The 20,333-nt window shown below is 43.3% G+C and overlaps 1 protein-coding gene across 2 annotated transcripts in view; it reads left to right on the top strand.

Moving 5' to 3' along the window:
• The window catches only part of IMMP2L (inner mitochondrial membrane peptidase subunit 2), a 456,338-nt gene that overhangs the window by 362,073 nt on the left and 73,932 nt on the right, over positions 1 to 20,333 (top strand). Inside the window, exon 6 of one of the 2 annotated variants that reach the window (XM_083463860.1) lies at positions 14,046 to 14,176. The exons of the other annotated variant lie outside the window; for it this stretch is intronic. Within the exon in view, the coding sequence (XP_083319986.1) occupies positions 14,046 to 14,111 (66 nt within the window). The 3' untranslated portion in view covers positions 14,112 to 14,176. Of the gene's footprint in view, positions 1 to 14,045; positions 14,177 to 20,333 lie in introns of those variants that run through there. 2 annotated transcript variants of the gene reach the window in all.

The raw sequence follows: 20,333 nt of genomic DNA, 5'->3' as shown, positions 1-20,333 counted from the left end.
AGGGATTTCCTGGGCTCCTCTCCGCCATTACAGGCTACGTCTGTTCCCCACGGAACACAGAGTGGGACTGGCAATCTTTGCCTCAAGCTCCTCCCGAGCTTCCAAAAAGTGACGTCAGAATGCTGAGGCATCATGGGAACAACTTAACCAGTTAAGTTCCAACTCTCACACCCCCTCTTGCATCACCTTCTGACAAGACCCTCTGAGTTCAACACCTTCCCCTTTGCCTTGTGCCCCTTCCCGGCACCTTTCCCAGGCACCTGTTGAACCCCTTCAACACTCCCAGAATCACACTGTGCGACACTTTTCCACGCACCTGTGACCTGATACCCTACTGACCCATTAGGGCCAGCAGTTGTGTCTTCTCCGTCAGACTCTTCCCCCTCTGACTTGACAACCCTTCCGTGAGCTTTCTCCATTACCGGAGATGAAGCCTCACACCTGGACATTCCTTTCACAACCCTTGGAGATGCCCAAACCTGCCCTGAACCCTGATTCTGGATTTGGTCCCCATCACCGGGATCTGAACCCTGATTCTGGACCTTATCCCCATCACTGGGTTCAGCCACAGCCTCCCTTCTCCCTTGAGAAGACTTTGTATCCGTCACCTGGTGACGTATTCCCTTTTCCTTGAAAAGTTCCTCCAGAGCAGACCCAGTAAACTGTGACCCTTGGTCGCTCTTGAACCCTTGCACCCTGGTGGAGAACCTTAGTTCCACCTCCGCAACCCAATCCTGGATCAGTTGCGCCACCTCCCCCTGTGATTTGAGAGAGAAACTCCAGCCAACCTGGCTGTGGTTACCTGTCAGCGACAGCACATACCTGGCCCCACCCAGACTCTCAGACCTCATGGGTCCTGACAGATCTGTGTGAACAAGCTCAAAGGGCTCTTTGGTTACTCTCCCAAACCCGGGAGAACCAAGCACCTTTGCACCTTTGCATGCCCTGCACCCTTGGGACCTCCTCCCACATTTCCGGAGCTTGTACCCTTTTGTGCACCTGTGCAACTTTTGCACATGACTGGGAACCTTAGCACACTGCACCTGTGCTTTTTCAGCATTCCCACCACCCTCCATAGGTGACTCCAGAACAAAGACGTTGTTCTTGCTCTTCGCCATGTTGACTCGTTGTCGCCCCCCTCTGAAAATGGAACAGGTGTCATTTTCAAAGCACATTTTTGAACCCCTGCTTCGTTAGAGCAGATACAGATAACCGACAACTATTCAGTCCCGGCACAACGCAGATCTCTAGCTCCTCCTGTGAAGGAGAGAAAAACACGTTAGCCAATAAAACAATTGTTCCTGTTAAAAACAGCCCTGCAGTTCCGCAGCTTGCCTATCAGGTGCTGCCTGATAGCAGAAACCAAAACACCCAGCGTGTCATCGTGTCCTGGCTGGAGTTGTTTCTCACAGTTGCCATAGAAGCAACAAACGTCCCGCTGCCTCCGTCTGTCCTTGGCAACGTCCGAAAAACCGCAACATCCTGCGTTGCTCTGAAGACTGGACTTATCTCAGAGCTCCCAGACAACTCTGCAGGCCTTATCTCCCGCTGCAGCAGATGGCTGGCCTTGAAGCCTGGCAATGACGAACTCTAGTGGAAAAATACTGCTCCGGGGCTCCTCCCAGCTGGCCTCCTTCTCCTTCTTCCGGAAAAGCACTTCTTGCCAGCTCCGCCCCCTTTGAACCTCCACTTCATTCCAGCACGTACAGTGGAAAACTTTAAACGTGCCTTTGGAAACCTTCCGCCCCCCCGACCAGCTCAGCAGCACTCCTTGTGGCTAAAGCATCAGGGACAGGGGCTCCAGCCATCTTTAGGCTTTTGTAGTCCTTCTCCAGGGCTCTGGCCTCCTGCTGAAGCTTCACAGCAACTGCAGCAGTACATTTCCAAGTGCCAATAGTCCCCTTTGCCCCCCCCTTCTGGGGCCCACAGCCTTTCCCAGCTGTGCACCGGCTCTCACGTAGGTGATCAGCGCCATCTTGTCTTTCTGTTCTGAAGCAGCCATCTCCCGGCCCTTGCTTTCCGCCTCCAGCCTCACAAACACCCTGGAGCGCTGAACGGCCTCTGGCTTCCTGGCACCCAGAACAGTAGACTTCAGATCAGCAGCCAGGTTGCCCAACTTCTTAAAGTGAGCCTCCCACAGTCCTCCAAGACCTGGCAGCCTGCCATCCTCTTCCGTTCTCCCAAGGGGCCCCAAGCTGTACTCACAAAAACACCAGCTCTTCCGGCTCCTGCTGCGTGGAGAAACGATTTCCGCTGTTCTCAGCACTTCTGCATTCAGCACAGGCAAACCTTTGCATCTTTCAGCTAGCTGCTTGCCTCAGATACAGACCTCCGCTTTCGCCAACTCCACTGCCATCCGAACACAACTTCAAAGCATTCCGGCAGCCTCTAGTGACAGGTTTACAAGCGGTAATTTAGGGTCATCCATAACCTGTAGGTGTTTTGATTAGTCCGTGACGTGCTAATTGATTTACTATCGGCAATTAGCTCTTTATGGCAGCTTCGGCAGGCCCGGCACGCTTCCCCTCTGGCTCTTCGTCACGACTCAGCAGAGCTTCGCACAGCGGTGTAAAACTGTCACCAGCTTGATTCAGCTTCCCAGACAAACACACACAGCACCGGTTTGTCTATTTACAGCTCTTTATTCCAACATTTCCCCCCAGGGATTTCCTGGGCTCCTCTCCGCCATTACAGGCTACGTCTGTTCCCCACGGAACACAGAGTGGGACTGGCAATCTTTGCCTCAAGCTCCTCCCGAGCTTCCAAAAAGTGACGTCAGAATGCTGAGGCATCATGGGAACAACTTAACCAGTTAAGTTCCAACTCTCACAGTGCTTAAACTTGTAGACAAGCATAATGAGCTTCATGGGACACAGATTGAAATGGTTAAAAAAATGATCAGGGGTCCCTTTACCTTTATAGTTTACATTTTTGGGATGTAAAAATGAAGTTTCCTGGTATTAAGACTGTGTGTGCATTCTAAACAATGTAAGTGGCATATGCTAAGTCCCCATTTTTACCTACTTAAAAAGTATTTAATACTGTAATGTTTGGGCTTAATTATTATAGGATCAGAATTAAAAAAATAGTTATTTTCAAGAATCATGATGGATATTTGCATTCTTTGAAACAAAAGTGGAGTACTATAGTAATGTTATACAATGGGAAGATACAGATGTGAGGGCCCAGAAAAGAAAAATCAGAGGAAATTACACACCCATGTCCTTCCCCCTTCACCCCCTCGGCCTTCACATCTCAATGAAAGGAATACAAGTCAGACTCTAGCCAGTATTGGTCTCCTCCCCCCTTTTACCTCTTTCTTTTTCTAGATAGGTGGATGATAGAATGTTGTGGTTGTTAAAAAAACAAACAAAACTAGGATTCAGAATGATGCAATAGAAAGTGTGATGCACTAAAAACAGGAACCTCTGAAAAATATAACTGGGCAGCTACAAATATAACTGTTAATTACTTTGCAGCGCTAGACTGAATTAAGAAAAGCAGGCTTAGTGTATTTTATTATTCAGAGAATAGCTTTGTTCTGTGCAAAGGAGCAAATGTACTGTAATGCTGTTACTTTGATATTGCCTGGTTTAATCTAGATTTTTAAACAAGCCATCGAAGCTATTTATAATGACTTTTTTTTTTTTTAAAAAAACCACCCTATACTGAACTACAACCAATAACCATTAAAAGAACTTATGGCTCCCCATTCCTTTTCTTAAAAGTGGAAAATTATATGTTGAGTGATTTTGCTTCCATTTGTATAGTACTTTTCTTTAAATTAACCCATGCTTCTAGCAGGTTTTAGGAAACAATATTACAGTGTAGTTTAACTGGAAAACTAATAAAGCACAATTTTACTGAGGTTTTTGTAGGTTTGCTTTTGCCTTGGCTTAGTTTAGCATGGCAGCCATAAGGACTGAAGTGGCTGCAAGTTTCTCTCCCAGAGCATGCACTGAACCCAGGCTTAGCTTAGCCTATTGTGCGAACCATGCAACTGAATGGATGCAGAAAGTGTTTGTAATAGGTATCACTTTAGATGTGGATGTAAGTGTTAGAATTGCAGTACCACACGGTAGGTGGAAATATGGCAAAACTAGGAAATCCAGACTAGAGCATACCCAATGAATGGCTTTTCAGCCTTTCTTTGAAGACATTCAGTGGTGCAAAGCCCAGAACCACATCAGGTAATTCATTCATTTGTCAAACTGCTCTCAATATTGAGACGTTTCTCCTGGTATGCAATCAAAATCTACCTTGCTGTAACTTTAGCTCATTGAATCTCATCGTGTGTGGCAGCAAAGAATCAGTCTTTGCTCTCCCCAGTGTCATAATCCTTCATGTATTTGGAGAAAATTACAATGTCCCCCGCCCCTCATTCATTTCTTCTCCAGGATAAACATACTCAGTTCCTCCAAACTTTCCACAGAAGAGTTGTTTTCCAAACTGTGGATGATCTTCATTGCCCTCTTCTAAACCCTCTTTTTGTAATATACAGACTCTATGGCCTTCTTAAAACGTAGCCTCCAGAGGTGGACACAGTACTTTAGATGAAGTCAAATATGAGGTCTCATAGAGAAAATTCACCTCTTTAGCTATCACTATTGCACACTTTATACATTCTCCAAGCACAGAGTCCACAGGTGCTTTATGAAAGTTGACCCGAAACTCAAATTTCACTGACATCGTTGTCTGTAGTTTTGTTTGCTATGTTATTATGGAATTGCTCTCAGACAGTCAAATTACCAGTGCAGTCTCCAAACTATTTGCACTGGTGTACTGAGACTATATTGGTTCTGTTGAAGTAGGTCAAAGTAAACCTTAATCTGTTTTATGAACTGAACTCTGAGGAAGTAATAAAATTCATTAAAAAAACCCTTTGGGTGTGTGTGTTGATGAATTCTAGATTTTGGAGTTGATTTTTCTATTTTAGAGGTTTTTCGCATAACTTAAATTTGCAAAAGAAATGTCTCACATTCATGAGGAATTTGAGGCCAAGCCTGTTTAAAGGGGCCTCATGTATGTGTACTTAGCCCCATCTTTCAATATGAATTCCTCCTGCCCCTTTTTGTGTTGAAAATAATATCTGCAGTGTGGTACTTTATTTATTCATCAGGGTTCTGAATTCCATAGGTAACCTCCATAGAGAAGACTCCTTGCTGCCAATATTACTCTCAATGTGATAGTAGTGGCAATGGATGGAGCAGGATGAAAAATTCAACTTTGAGAGTGGGGTTATCTGTGTAGCCCTGGCTGAGTCCTTTCAATAGGCTTGGCCTCTATGTGCAACTAATGTGTGAAGAGGACCCTATTGTGTTACATGTTCTAGACATAATTCATCTGAAGGTATGTGGCTATCTCAGCTGAAATTGGCAATGTAAACCATGTTTCGTGTGGTTACATTGCCACTAGTCAAGTTGCTCACTAAAATACTGTGCTTGAGCACATGAACTAATGTGCCATAAGGGCATTTAAATAATGGAGAATCTTTCCTCCTGGAGTAATAACAGTTTGCCCTGGCAAGTGGTTTACTGCAAGGCTATGAAAGTTGGCAAACCTGATGAGCCAGGTAGGCTAGCTGTATATGTATGAACTTCAACCAGGGGTGAAACTAGGCTTTATTTCACCCTGGTGAAAGACCCAGTTTGGCAGCCTCCCATGTGCCACAGAAATAAAGGCTACCAAACAAAAGAGAGATAAAAACTAATAACAAAGAGAATAGAAATCTGACTGGTGTTGAGAAAAGAATAAGAGCAATTCTAGCCAAGAGATCATTAGACCCTTTGGCGAACTTTTCTGGTATGTCTCTGACCTCTTCCAGAGAAGGCTTAAGGGGCCCCAAGGGATTGTTGAAGGGGAAGAATTACTGATTACGTTTCTTCACAGATCTTGGAAGCTATAACATACAATAATGTGGAATGTAAATATCCTTGATGCGTTGTCTTATTGTGGAAATTTGAGAGCTATTTATCCCTCTGCACTCTAATGCTAAACAGAAAATATAAATCCCTCTTCATCTTATCCACAACTGCATTTCAGATTAGATTCAGTGTTACTTTAACCAGAATACACCTGGAAAACAGTAATATACTCAGAGTCCAAAAAAAGAAGTGTGCATAATTTTATTTAAATTTAAAAGGGACTGGTGGGCATGCAAAAATTAAATAGCAGAAACAAAACTAAAATGAAATCTTGCTTTCAGGTAAAACTCATGGAAAAGTGATTTAGTGAAAAATGATTGCATCCTGAATTGCAGAATATGGATGGACTCCCTTTATGCCCTTCCATTTCCGGAATGGCCTTTGATCCACTGGGTCAAAATCTGTTTCAGTTGGCAGGGGGATCCTTCAGAACAGTGTAGAGGATGCTGCGGAATGGGTTGGGGACTGCTATGGATTGGAGAAACCAGGCAACCTCATCCCTGTTCTGCTTTCATAAATGTACAAAGAAACTTTATTAGTCATATTCACCTTGTTTGCACACATCAACTGTTAGGTTTCCGATCTTTGTCACTTATGGACAGCTCATCAGTGAACTCACACCCCCCGGCACAATCTGAACATCGAAAGCTGCCTTATATGGAGTCATATATGATTTATTTGGAATATATAAAGGTTCCTTGTATGGAATCAGGGAATTGCTCCATCCAGTGTAGGGCTCTTTGCTTATGGGAGCTTTCCAGGTTCAAAGACAACCCCCACCTCCACTTCCCCGCATCTAAGGTTATCTTTTGGGATTCGAGGCCTGGGATCTTCTGGTTGCCAAGCAATGTGCGATGGACAGTGCTCTAAAACTATCATACAACAGGGGAACTCTCTTATCGAGAAGGCACAATCAGTTGTGCACGTCGATTCAAAACCTCGTTCCCTTGCATCTTAATTGGGCCAGGGAGGAAAACTGTTGACATACCATCACCATTGGCCAGTCAAAGCAAGAGAGGAAGTTGTGTGCCTGATTTTATTTATTTTAAACATTTCAGAAAGCTCCTGGAGCTGCTTGCATAAAAATCAATAAAAACAAGACAGTCCTTGCCCACAGGCTTAGAATGTAGAAGACCTGATATGAAGGTGGGGTGGGGGAAGGATGAGGAGGAAAGAAGAAAATGAGTCAACTTGGGCACCAGTTCATAAAGTTTACATAGTAGTACTTGTCATCGGGAGCAACTTTCTTTTGCCTACATTTTACTTAGAGGAAAGGAAGGCTCGTATGATTTATTGTGTTGAAATCTCTGAGTTGAGGTAATTTTCCATCTGGCCCAATCAAATCATGCCAGAAGGAGCTAGCTAGAGAGATAAAATCTGCTCCCTAAATGGGAGGATATGTGAAACACACAGGCAATGTTTTTCCATGTAGCTTGTAGCTTTTGAAGAACGCACAGTCTCAAAGCTGCACAGAATGGATATGTACACGGCAAACAAATCCACGAGGAGTAAACAAAAGAGATCGAGAATGTATCAAGCGTTGGAGAGCTTCTTGCAATGGTCATCACAGATCGTAGCGTGTAGAACACGGCATTCTGTGAATATCTAAATGTGCATCGCAGGCTGAAGGCATTCACTTATTCGAAGGGTTTAGTGCAGAGCCGTCTCATTAAGGAGTGTGTGAAATTGCTGGAGCGCCTAAATGGTTAGCTCTGCTTATAGATTTCCTGCTCTGCCCAGACTGTGATCCCAAAAGGCACTACGCAAATCTTGCAGGATTAAGCACGAGCTGTCCAGAAGTGAAAAAGGCTGTTCCAGGTGGCAGTGGCAGGACCTGGGAGAACCTGCAGAGAAGACGCACATATCGATCTGAGCTATCGTAACCAAAGCAGGGCCTTATGAATAGAAGAGCCCTGCCAATCAAGTGAAGTCGCAATGAATTTAAAGGGATGGCGCTCTGCTATTTCTGGATGGCCACTGACCGTGTCCACTGCCTTCTCCATTGGGGACTTTTAGGAGAGCTAACAGCCACTGGTGGCAAGTGATTCACACTCTTCACCAGAAAAGTCGGAACTGTTATTTCTGGTTTCTGAGGCTGCTAGCTAGGGCTGTGCACCAGATTTGTCTGAGGCTTTACCCAAATCAGGCATGTTTGCAGGGATTTGGATGAGCCGGGGTCATACACCTACAGTATGAGGGATGTGGGTGATGCTGTGGTCTAAACCACTGAGCCGCATGGGCTTGCCGATCAGAAAGTTGGTGGTTCGAATGCCCATGACGGTGTGAGCTCCCGTTGCTCTGTCCCAGCTCCTGCCAACCTAGCAGTTTGAAAGCACACCAGTGCAAGTAGATAAATAGGTACCACTGTGGCGGGAAGGTAAACTCTAGTTTCCGTCACAGTGTCCCGTTTCCCCAGAAGTGGTTTAGTCCTGCTGGCCACATGACCCGGGAAGCTGTCTGTGGACAAACGTCGGCTCCCTCAGCCTGAAAGTGAGATGAGCACTGCAACCCCATAGTCGCCTTTGACTGGACTTAACCGTTCAGAGGTCCTTTAGCTTTACCTTTTACCTTACATACAGACTGCTGTGAGTTGGGTTGGACTGGCCCAGAGTGATCCACAGCTGCCAGTGGGGTGCAGCAATAGGCAGCAAATAGAGGCAGGCAGGGTGGGAAATGGCACAAAAAAGCCAGAGAGTTACCTGACCTCCAGCGGTGAGATAGTAGGCCCAATACCATGACTCTTCTTCCTGCCTGACAGCCTGTTGAGCAGAGGCATCGTTGCTGTTCCTTTGCATGGTGCTGTGAACCTCTTCACCTTTTAAAAACTTTTTCTTAACTGTATGTTAAAATAAAGGTTTAAAACTCAGGAGCAGATAAGAATTTTTAAAAATACACAAATACAAGGGCATTTGAATAATGGAGTTTTGATTGGTGGTGTCACAGAATGGCTTTTGTAGGTGACGGAGGTGGTAAAGACAGCTTGATAATTTTTTCTACTTCTCAGTTTGGCTTGGAAAAATAATCTTGCCAGATAATTTCTGGTGCTAACTTTGCTACTAATTAGTTGAAATTGGCAAGTTTTTCCAATGTCCTAACTGGTAACCTCTCTCATTCAAGCAGCTTTTATTCTTGGAATGCTACATAAATTCTTTTTTCTTACATTGGCCTTTGGCCCTTCCAACTCTCATAAAAAATCTTTTTGCTACATCTTGGCTCTTTGACACACTTATATCATATAATTTTATTACCGTCGATTCTCAAGTTAACCTTCCTTAAGCATCAGAAATTCAGCTGCATTTCGCAAAGCTAAAAGGTACATCATGTTGAAACCCTTTCTCAGAGCTATATCTAAAAACACTATGTATGAGATTATCTTTGCCATCCTTACTTTATGAAAATGCATGCTATCTTCCTGCTGTTTTCTGCAAAAGAGTATACATACAAAACTTTAAGTTATGTTAGCAGCACATTAATTCATTTCAAAATGGTTGAGGCTTCAGAATGGTTAGGTCACTGCTAGGGATACGAGAGAAATTTGATTGTTTGCCTTTAAAGGCAGATTCAACTAGTTCACACTTTTCAAAATAATACACAGACTGAAACAGTCATTCTCCAAAAGTATTTTCTGAATTTTGCAATGCAGTTCTTCAGCCAAGTTATGTCTATAAAAATGCATATAAGGTAAAGTGTACATAAAAATGCATATATTCATGGGAAATGACATACAAAATGCATTATAATATGGAGAGTTTAAATATTAGGGAAAATATGTTTTATCAAAAGTGTGCATATCAGCCAAAATTACATAAACAATGACGTACTATTCCCATTGCTGTTGTGGCACAGACAAATAAAATTGTTCATAATAATGATGTGCATCCCAAGAAAAATTCCACCCAAAATGCTGGTGAATTTTCATGAGTACTTAAAAAATAATAATAAAACAACTGACTTGAAAATGTAGCAAACTGAATTTAAAATTGGAAAATGAGAAATTGAGAGAACTGTTGGTGCCTGGGTACACAGAGAGAGACCTCGCTGGGCTTCTTGCACCAACTAGAGAACGTCAGGCAGGAGCGTTTTCCCCCACAAGTGACCCTTGGGAAGATCCATCACTCTTCTTTCCCGACATGCTTCTGCGACACACATCCAAATATATGTGCACGCAGTACAAAAGCAGAGTCCAAGCAGAAGCTAGGCATTGGAGGTGTGGATTTTTAAGCTACTTTATTATGTACGAAACAGAACAAAGGAAATCATGGCTCCTCTCTCCTTCTTCATCTCCAAGAGAGAAGAAAAGCAAAAGTACAACATAACGGAACAGTGTAACTGAACTTCCGTTCACATGACTCCAACAGTATGGAATGTCAACACAGACATGTGATGAAAACAATCACACATCCTGCAGCCGGGAGGAATGAAATCCCAAGAAGAACCAGCATTGATAGAGCTGCCCCTCCTTGGTTGTGTCTTTCTGATCTGGAAATTCTGGTGTTGTCAGAAAACAAAGTATTCTAATTAACCCGTCTCACTTTTCTTCCAAGCTAACTCACGTTCAATAGTTGAGTTCTTTTTGCAAAAATCCAGGTGGTCTTCTATAGAAAATATTTAGCCTAATCTTTTAAAAAATAAAATAGTACTACTTCTATAGTGGTTGTAAGTACTCAGATTTATGGTGTTATAGCTCTCTGTCATGGTTCTGCTTTTCCCAATCCAAATGACTCTGAGCAATTGCTCTCCTTTTTCATTCTAGCAGCTTTGAAAATATTTCAGAGCATGTCCCTATTAATCTCTTTTTCTCTAGGCTATGCACATGTTTTCAGGTTCTCCATATCTATTTTGCCTCTCCGAACCACTGTTATGCCTAAATGTGTGATACCATGGCTAGCTAGTATAATTTAAATACCAAAGAACACGGGGCTGCTTTATAAAACACTCTTTTGTTGGGTCCCCCCCCCTTTCCTGGGATATCTCTCTCACCCACACACGTGGCTACACAAGAAATGGTATTATTTCAGAGGTGTGGAATTTGCCGAGAAAGATTTGCAATGCTGGAATTGTTTCACAAAACATGCTTTCAATGGTGCCAACTGCTCTACGAATTTAGTAACTTAAGGAAGTGTGCGTCACAATTTCAGCAGTATTTAATATATTATTCTCTTGCTTCCTGATCGCTGTTGAATAACTGCATCCTAAACAGGTTCTAACTCTAGGGAAAACTGAGGGCCAAACAAACTGGTGGGGCCAACACCTTTTTGTAATTTTGAATCTTCCCTGTTCACTGATAAGATGGGGCTAATATACAGTTCATCTCCAAAGAGGTGGGCACATGGGGAATTGAAGCCTCCCTTTACTTAGGGTTGCCATATTTCACAACATGAAAATCCGGACAAAAAAGTTGTTTAAGTTTGTGAGCTTTTTTTTAAAAAAGGGAATTCACACACACACACAAAAGCCCACTTCTGATATGGGTTGCCATTCGGCTGGGTTTTCCTGGCCATTTTCACCTATTTTCTGAAATTCCACCCAGACGCTATTTCCAACAGACGAATCCTGGATATATCTGGAAAATTCCAGACATATGGCAGCCCCATTAACACCCCATGCTCATTTGCTTCAGTCACTTTACTCCCAGTCTACACCACTTCCACGGTCAGAGCAAGGGTAGGAAAAAAGAACCTTATACTTTGGACTCAGCCCTTTCTCACCAGTGTTTGTTTCTAATCTGTTTCTGAGCCCAATTCAAGATGCTGCTTCTGACCTATATAGACCTACATAGCTTGGGACTTCAGAACCTAAGGAAATGCCTTTTCCTATATGCCTTAAGACAGGGTTAGTCAACCTGTTGCCCACCAGAAGATGTTGTACTCAAATTTCCATAAGCCCCAGCCAGCATGATCAGCAGTTCAGCAACATTTGGACGGAACCATGTTGGCTAACACTGGCTTAAGGTTATCTACTGAAGTCCTTCACTACATGCCCATCTGTAGCTCAGTGGTTTATCATGAGAGGGCCTTTTTGGTGGTGGTCTCCCAGCTAGGAATGTTCTCCCTGGGGAAGTTTGTCTGGTTGCCTGCATTGTTGTCTTCTCAGTACCAAGCTAAGTCTAGCATTTTTGTTTCCCCATGCCTTTTTAAGATCTTGTTTAAGTCTGTTTTGTAGCTGTTTTCATTTCTGTGCTGCATGTGGTATTTTATTGTGCTAGTTTGGTATTTGGGGCTTTTGGCTCACTTGTTTCTTGTAGCTTTTTATTCACGTTTGTTTTTATTGAGATGGTTATTTGTGTGTGAGCAGCCCAGGACCTCCACACACACTGCCCAGGCTTGCGCCCCAAGGAGGTCACTTTGGTGCTGCTAATTCAATGGTCTGACTTCACCCCCAGAGGTGCACTCCATTGTCTCTGAGACAGACTGATGCCAACAACAAAATTGTGTGTGTTTGGTATGATATCTAGAGAGCTTATTATGAGATGCCTTAGAAAAATATACAATAAATACTTAAATATCAAGCATGACTGCCCCAATCACATCTTGTTTGATCTTGAGAATGGAGAATTTGCCAGTTTTGTAAGATTGCTCAAATACAGTGATAAAAAGGAAATTAAAAAAAGATGAAATGAACTGTAAATGGTCACAGTACGTAATGGAAAGAGAAAGAGAATCATATCAGCTGATAACACCTGCTTTAAAAAAAATGTATTGCAACCCCTTCTGGGAATCTCAGGCCACTGAGAATTAGAGGAACTTAGATCCAATTGAATTAAATCAGTTGCACTTAGATCCAATTGAAATCCAAGTCATTACTAGTTTTTCACATTGATTTCACTGGGACAGGTTAGATCTAACCCTGAGTATAGAATCAGTTTCTTAACCTCTTTCAGAAGGAGGTTCCATTGGGGTCATGACCCTAATGGTCAGGCTTCTAGTCACTGCTGTCTTGAACTTCCATAAAGATAAGACAGTGCTTATTAACTAGACTTCTAACCAGATGGATCATCCTTGAATGTTTGGCATTGCTCTCTTATCACATTAGGATGGGAAACCTGTAGCCTTCCCAATGTTGTAGGATTACAACTCCCATCATCTACGGACATTGGTCTTGCTGATTTGGGTGACGGAAGTTGAGGTCTGTCAACATCTGGAGTTACCAGAGGGTCCCCATCCCTGCACTAAATACTCAGCCGCGTTATCCAGAAAAAGAAGTTTGGCTGCTATCTGAATATGGGCGGTATCTTTTTAGTTCAAACAGAGTTCTTTATTGCTTTTGCAATAGTAGCACCAGTTTTCTGGGGTTATGCAGTCTCCTACCAAGTTCCTCAGAGAACCTGTGTGTGTGTGTGTGTGTGTGTGTGTGTGTGTGTGTGTGTGTAAGGCAGTAAATAAGGGAGCAGAAATAACTACTACTACTCCTTCATACTGAATAAAACTCGGTGCAGTTGTAAGGTTTAATTATGGTAGTGAAGAAGAGACTTCTTTAACCAGACCAGACAGGACTGTAACATTGTCCATGTCATCATTTCAGATATGACCAAAATGGAGAACCTATTCTGTACTCCCATCCTGTCTCCTAAATTATGTTGATGTCCCTTTTTCACTAGAGAATGCCATCCAAATAAACTCTGGCCTTCTAAGCAGTTCACTGGAACCGTAAAGAAAACTAAGCCTCAGCACAGATTAACTTCCTGTTTCATCATTGATTCTAAACAGCTGGGAGTATATATTCAACACAATAATATCAATTTGTTATATACAAATGTTATACAAGTTTAAGTTTCCGGTTCCTATTCCGGTTTAACAAAAGCTATCTGTCATTAATGTTGTGTAATCTGGTTATTCTGTGAAGGATTTAAATTAGTCCCCAGAAATCTGACACCATTTCATTTTAAAGGCATAATTGAAGGGTTGGGTATCCCCCCCCTTAAAACAAAAATGAAAAACTCCTCTGAGAAGCATCTCTGTTTTTGTAAGAAACTTTGATAGTGGAAGTCCCCTGTGAGTACATTTTAAAATATACACATTTAAAAGTAGATTGAGACCTTCTCTAGAGAATCAAGTAGAGTGTATTTTAAAGTGAAATTCTGTTCCAGAGAAGAGTAAACTTCATCTATATTTTGATTCCCAGGATGAAAGAATCTGTCTCCGATATCTTCAGTTACCCCGACTTGCAGACAGAAGTAAATTTTCTTGATTTACACCTTTTTTTTTGCTCCAAAGGTGTTGCATTGCCATCTTCTAAAATAAATTTTAAAATCTCTTGCAAAATTACTAGAATGTGGCTTCCTTTTCATGTAGATTTTTGTCTACACTGACTTATGCTGTAGTTAATGCCATAGTAGAGCTATTTGTCAGGAGAGTATGAAGTTTTCAAGAGTGCAAGATGCTATTAAGCAAAGAAGAAAATGCTGAGTACTAAAGGACAGCAGTTAGCAAGGAGAAACAGAAGGTTCAATTTTGCCATTCAAAGGCAATGAAACAACAGCTAAGAGAATCGTGGTTCAATTACATATGATTTAACCCACATTGCTGATGATTAGTCAGACTAATGATATGAACTTGGCTCGGATGAAATTCCATTGTGGGAAATTTTGTTCTATAATTGACCAGCTCACAGGCTGAATTAGTTACCTGTACAATACAATAGGATCTTAGAATGGTAAGTTTTAGGACCTAAAACTTTCATGACAATGCATCAAGAATATCAACTTTGAGTGTTTGACTCAATGCTTTCACATATTTCATTTAAATGAACATGGAGATCATATTACAGAGATCAGGGGAATTCTTCCGCTATCAGTGCTTAGTCTGATTCAGTTTTAACTTTAAAAACATTTTTTTCTCTCATATCTACGGTTATTGTAGAAAACCCAGAAGTATTTGTTTTATCATTAAGTGAATGGAATATCCATCAATGAGCAAGCAAAACAAATGCACATTTTACATTTATTTGACAACTGCTATTTCAGTGCAATCAAATCCTGTGTCTGAAATAATCTATCAGGATAGATTCAATTTATTGGCTGCCATAAGAAATTTTGTATGGGTTTATTATAAAATTCATTGGACTATTCCTTCCAGTGTTTTAGACCTGGGAGTGGCACTCAAATGGACTCAAATGTAAAATGCTAGACAAAATAGAATGGCCCAAGGTATTTTGTAATAGAACCTTACAGAATATACTGTACCAGTTGTGTTCTAGTTTCATACAGTTCTGGAAGGTATTGCAAATGATTATTGTTTTAACTGGTAAAAACAACTCATCATATACAGATGAAACAAACTGTGCCACAACAGCCCGTACAGTAATCTACTGGACATTTATTTATTTTTTTCATGTATTAGCCTCCTGATTTTTTTTAAAAAATACAGTCAACATAAAATAATAACATAAAACGCACCAAATTGAACAGTTAACAATAAAGTCAACAAAATTTACCCAACAGCAATTTGGCAATACAGTATGACCCAGCATAAATCATATCACTTCATTGGCCATAAATGAATCAAGAGAAAACAGACTTCCTTAAATTACCTCACAAATTAGGTCTAGGACCAAATAAAATCCTGTTTCTGTTTCACAAATTTAATTTAAAGGCTGGTATTTCAAGTTCTATTATAGCTCCTTGACAGAAACAAAACACTGAAATAAATATAAATATGTACAGAATGATATTGATGGAGCCGAGCTTTCACTAAAATGCAGAAAACAAGCTAAATAAGTAAATCACAGATAAAATGTTTGTGTGTAGGGGAATTATGTTCCCTGACATTTATATTACAGCATATTGTTTTATTTTACAGCCACTGACCTCACAGCAGAGCACCTTCAAGGGACTCCAGCAGTTGTTAAGAGGAAAATCAGGCAGTGAAGTGGCAGCAGGAGTTCTGGCCTGTACTGAGAGAAAAATTGGAGGAGTGCAAACCAGCTAACCCAACTCCTCCTTGTTTGGCTCTCACCTCTGTCACCAGGTGGCTTTATATCCTACCTACTTCCACAAGCAGCTATTTAACCTCTAGAATATATTTTACAGGCTCAGCTAACTCTTTGATGGGGTAGTGTGGGAAGGCAATTGTGAGATATTGTAGACCAATTTAGTGTGGCACTTCCCACAATCAAAGTGTGGGTTTGGGCTTGTTTGGCTACTTTTGGACACCCTTTTGAGTCCAAAAAGAGGACCAAACTATTACAAGCAGCACAGATTTGGATGCCTCTGAAGATACAGCTGCCCAGTTGGGCGTGAGAGCAGGAAGATGCTTTGGGTCTATATTCAGAAATGGTTTGATGCCATTTTGAACCAGCCCTGCACTACACTTGGATTGCATGCTCCTGTTCCCAGCAGGGTAATGTGCCTGGGCAGTCAAACTGAGCAGAATTGAACCACTCACCGGCTGGTGAGCTGAGGATGGGTGTGCCTGCTAGCTGGAGGGGCCTGCTTCATCAATGTGTAAGCCACAGTCTATATGCTATGGAAGCAGATCACAGGAGAATATAAAATGGAATGGCTGAGAGCCCTGAGGTCCTAGTGTGGGAAGAGGAGACCTAATCCCAAGACTTCTGGGGGAGGAAAGATAAGAAGAACCTGTTATCACCCCCATATTGTGCCAGTGCTGGGGGTTGGTCTCTTAATGTTGCGTATAGACCAGGGGTCAGCAAACTTTTTCAGCAGGGTGCCGGTCCACTGTCCCTCAGACCTTGTGGGGGGCCAGACTATATTTTTTTGGGGGGGAGAGAACGAATTCCTATGCCCCGCAAATAACCCAGAGATGCATTTTAAATAAAAGTACACATCCTACTCATGTAAAAACACGCTGATTCCCGGACCTTCTGTGGGCCGGATTTAGAAGGCTGATTGAGCCAGATCCAGCCCCCGGGCCTTAGTTTGCCTACCCATGGTATGGACCCACAGAGATGACATCAACTGATGCAAGAGTCAGTTGTGAAGGGGCAAGTGAAATGAGTCTGAGCCTAATTTCGAAGGGGGGGGGGCGCTGTGGGTGCAGGTACTCCAGAGGGTGCCAGACTGTGGACTCAGAGCAATGAGAGAGAGAGAGACCAATGGCAGCTTCCTTGCCATGCCATGCTGATCTTGTTTTATATAAGCCACTGGAAATCCTCTGCTGCTCCTTGCAAGGAAAAGCTGCAAGGGCTGCTTTGCTGCTAGTCAAACTAATTGCTTATCTTCAGTCCTCCACTAAATTTGCCTTGCTGAGAGACATTCTGAGCCCGTGATTGAACAAATAAGAAATGCTCTGTCAATTATGTAGGGTAATTTTGACTGGCTTAGCCCAATTTAAGAATAATTGACACATATTGTGTGTATTATGTTTTAGTTCTCTTCTGAAGTATGAAGAAATTGTGTAATAATGGAAGTGGCTATAATTTTCTGGCCTGATTGCCTAGGCTATGTCAAGATATCTCCCTTTCTTCTGGCACTGCGTTTCAGCCTCAACAGGTGGTGTCCCAAGTTGCCCAGGCAACTGGTTGGGCAACTCTTTCTGTGTCTTTCAGAGCAGTGCTGCAGCATAGCATAGTGCTGAAAGCCAATAAAGTTCATGCAGCAGAGGGTACTGGTTCTAGCAGGCGGCAAATGAACTTTGCCTGTCTTCTTCACAGCCTCCTTTAGGGTTAACTGAGGAAGCAGAGGGGTCTGAGTAAGAAGGCTGCGAAGTTAACTTGTTTGCCTGTTTTGGTTCAGCCCCTTGCTGCAGCTCATGCAGTTTCCCAGGTGAGGAGTCACACGGTTTTCACAGAGCACCTTAAGAATTAACACATCCATTATGGCATCAGAGGGAAAATGAAATGCAGAAAGAAAAGAAACTGATAATTACATGATTAACAGTGGCAATTTCTTAAGTTGCTATTGCGTTTTCCCTGAAGTGAAATGTCAAGGCAAATTTGAGCATCATCTTTTTAGGTGAAACATCTGAGAAATTGTAAGGGAAGCAAAGAAAGTTTCAAGAAAACTAGTAAAATGTTCTTTTGTGTGTGCATGCATTCCTCGTTGGCCAGTGCAGGGCTTGCTTGTTTCTACTAGCAAAGAACCTAAACCTGATTGGTGAAAATAGGTTTTAATTGCTTTGGAAGATGGGTAAGGGAGCCCAAAGGTAATGGGTGGCTATTTAACACACCGCCCTGGCTGCTGCCCCTTTAGTTGTTTCTCTATGGAAAGGGGTTGGACAGCAGCCCCATTTCCCACCTAGCTGCCCTGCTGATTAGCTTGCTAATTCTGGATTACACTTAAAACTAGAACTGCAGCCAGCTGCTCCCCCCTGTGCGTGCAAGACGTGCATGGCGGCAACCACAAGTGGAAGGCATGGTCTCGCACACAAAAGGGTCTGAAAGTGAAAATGAAGGATGCCTGCCGAATATTGGGTGTTCCACACTATGGGTGCAGGGGCGGAGGAAGGGGGGTGGGGGCGGTCCGCCCTGTGTGTCATCACTGAGGGGGGTGACATTTGACACACAGCCCGTCTGTGACTCCCAAGCCTACCATGAGCCGTCGGGAGAAGGGGTGGAGATGCAGCCTTCCCCCTTCATTTTCACAGCTTGGGGGAGGCTTGGGAGTTGCGGGCCTGTGGCGTGCCATTGCCCCCCACTCCCGTGCTGCTTCCTGGGGGGGGGGAGCCTCCCCCGAGCTGTTAAAAGGAAGAGGGAAGGGAGGAAGGCTGCTGGCAAAGTAGCATGGCTCCCTCCCTCCCTGCCCAGGAGGCAAGCCTGCCATGGATCTGGGCCCATAACCCTGTTATTGGGATACTGTTGGGGAGACAGGGGGCATCAGGCAGGCCCCTAGCTGGCTCCGGACGATCACTGGTCTCCCGTGGAACAGCATCAGTCAGTCAGCGACACGAGCCTCAGATACGTTTAGAGACCCGTGCACGCTCTGTCAGCAGAGTGTGTAAATCACGTCACAGTGAAGAGGCGGACAGAGAGGTGTGCAAGCAAAATGAACAGCATTTTATTCAGCATAGCTCAGGAAGAAAGGAAAACATGTCTGCTTGCCTTCGTGTACAGCAAAGCAGTAGTACAGTGGTGCCTCGCAAGACGAAATTAATTCGTTCCGCGAGTTTTTTCGTCTTGCGAAGCACGGTGTCGGAAAAGTTTTGGAAAAGCTTCAAAAATCACCAAAAACCTCAAAAAAGGCTACCACACTGCGTTCTATGAGTTGCTCCTCGAAGTCAAGTCGCAACTGTATTAACGGTGTTAAGAAAAAGGAAACAAATAGCAAGACGTTTTCGTCTTGCGAAGCAAGCCCATAGGGAAATTCGTCTTGCGAAGCAGCTCAAAAACCGCAAAACCCTTTTGTCTAGCGAGTTTTTCATCTTGCGGGGCACCACTGTATAGCAAAAGGAACATACAGCATAAGTTCCCAGCAGGCTGTGCTGGATGTAAACAGGCATGTGATACACAACAGTCATGCATGACCCTTTTAAGGTGGAATGGAACTATATCCTAACAGTTGCCCCCACTCTTGTGCTGTTTCCTGGGGGGGGGGGCTCCCCCAAGCTGTTAAAATGAAGAGGGAAGGGAGGAAGGCTGCTGGCAAAGTGGCATGGCTCCCTCCCTCCCTGCCCAGGAAGCAGCCTGCCATGAGCGGCTCGCCCCCTGGGACGCTTGCCATGGGGTGCCCCATGGCCCCGCCCCCAGGTGCAGAGCATGTGCCCCACTCCGGGTGCCGGAACAGCGAGCTCCGCCTCTGCATAGGTGACTTCTTGTTGACGCCACCCAAGCCTCTGTAACACAGGGAACAACAATCTGTATGATCTCAGGGATCAGGCTGTGTGTATGCAAATATGCTTATGCAAACTTTATGTAAGTCACTCTCCTCTTTTTCTATTTTTAGTGCTCCAAACCTTATTTTCCAGTAGAAAATAGGACTTTGAACCCTGTGGGGTAACTACAGTGTCCATGCCCTTGCCCACAACAGTCATGTCTCTTTCTACTACAAGATGTCTTGCAGAGCTGCAGGCTACCCATCCCAATAAAGTTAAAGACAGGGTTAAGAGAAAAAGGATGAGAATACACTACTCTCTTACTTTCCATTCTCTTGCCCCCTGAAATGAAAACAACAACAATCCCTTCTGCTGTTGACCTTTAGTACTCTGGTTTTTTGGGGAGCACAGTTTCAAACTCCAGAATATACAACTGATCATAAGTATAATCACTTATTTTGTATTCTGTTGAGGTCAGTACTAGAAATCCTTTTGACTTTGATGGACCACTGGAGAGAACTCCAGGGCTCCAGTAAACAAACAAACGGAGCCCTGCGTGTGCAAGAGCTTCCTGTTCTATGCAGTGTCATACACTTTGGGAAATATTCAAGTGAACATAGAGAGCTCCCCTCTTGCAGAAGAAAATAAGAATCCCTGGCGTGCCTCAGATGATGGCTTGTGCCTTTTATGGTGGTTTGACTTT

The sequence above is a fragment of the Podarcis liolepis genome (genome assembly GCF_965112155.1).
Source record: "Podarcis liolepis genome assembly, chromosome: 10".
Taxonomy (NCBI): domain Eukaryota; kingdom Metazoa; phylum Chordata; class Lepidosauria; order Squamata; family Lacertidae; genus Podarcis; species Podarcis liolepis.
The sequence above is the reverse complement of the archived record's forward strand: the minus strand, read 5'-3'. Positions and strand labels throughout refer to the sequence as shown.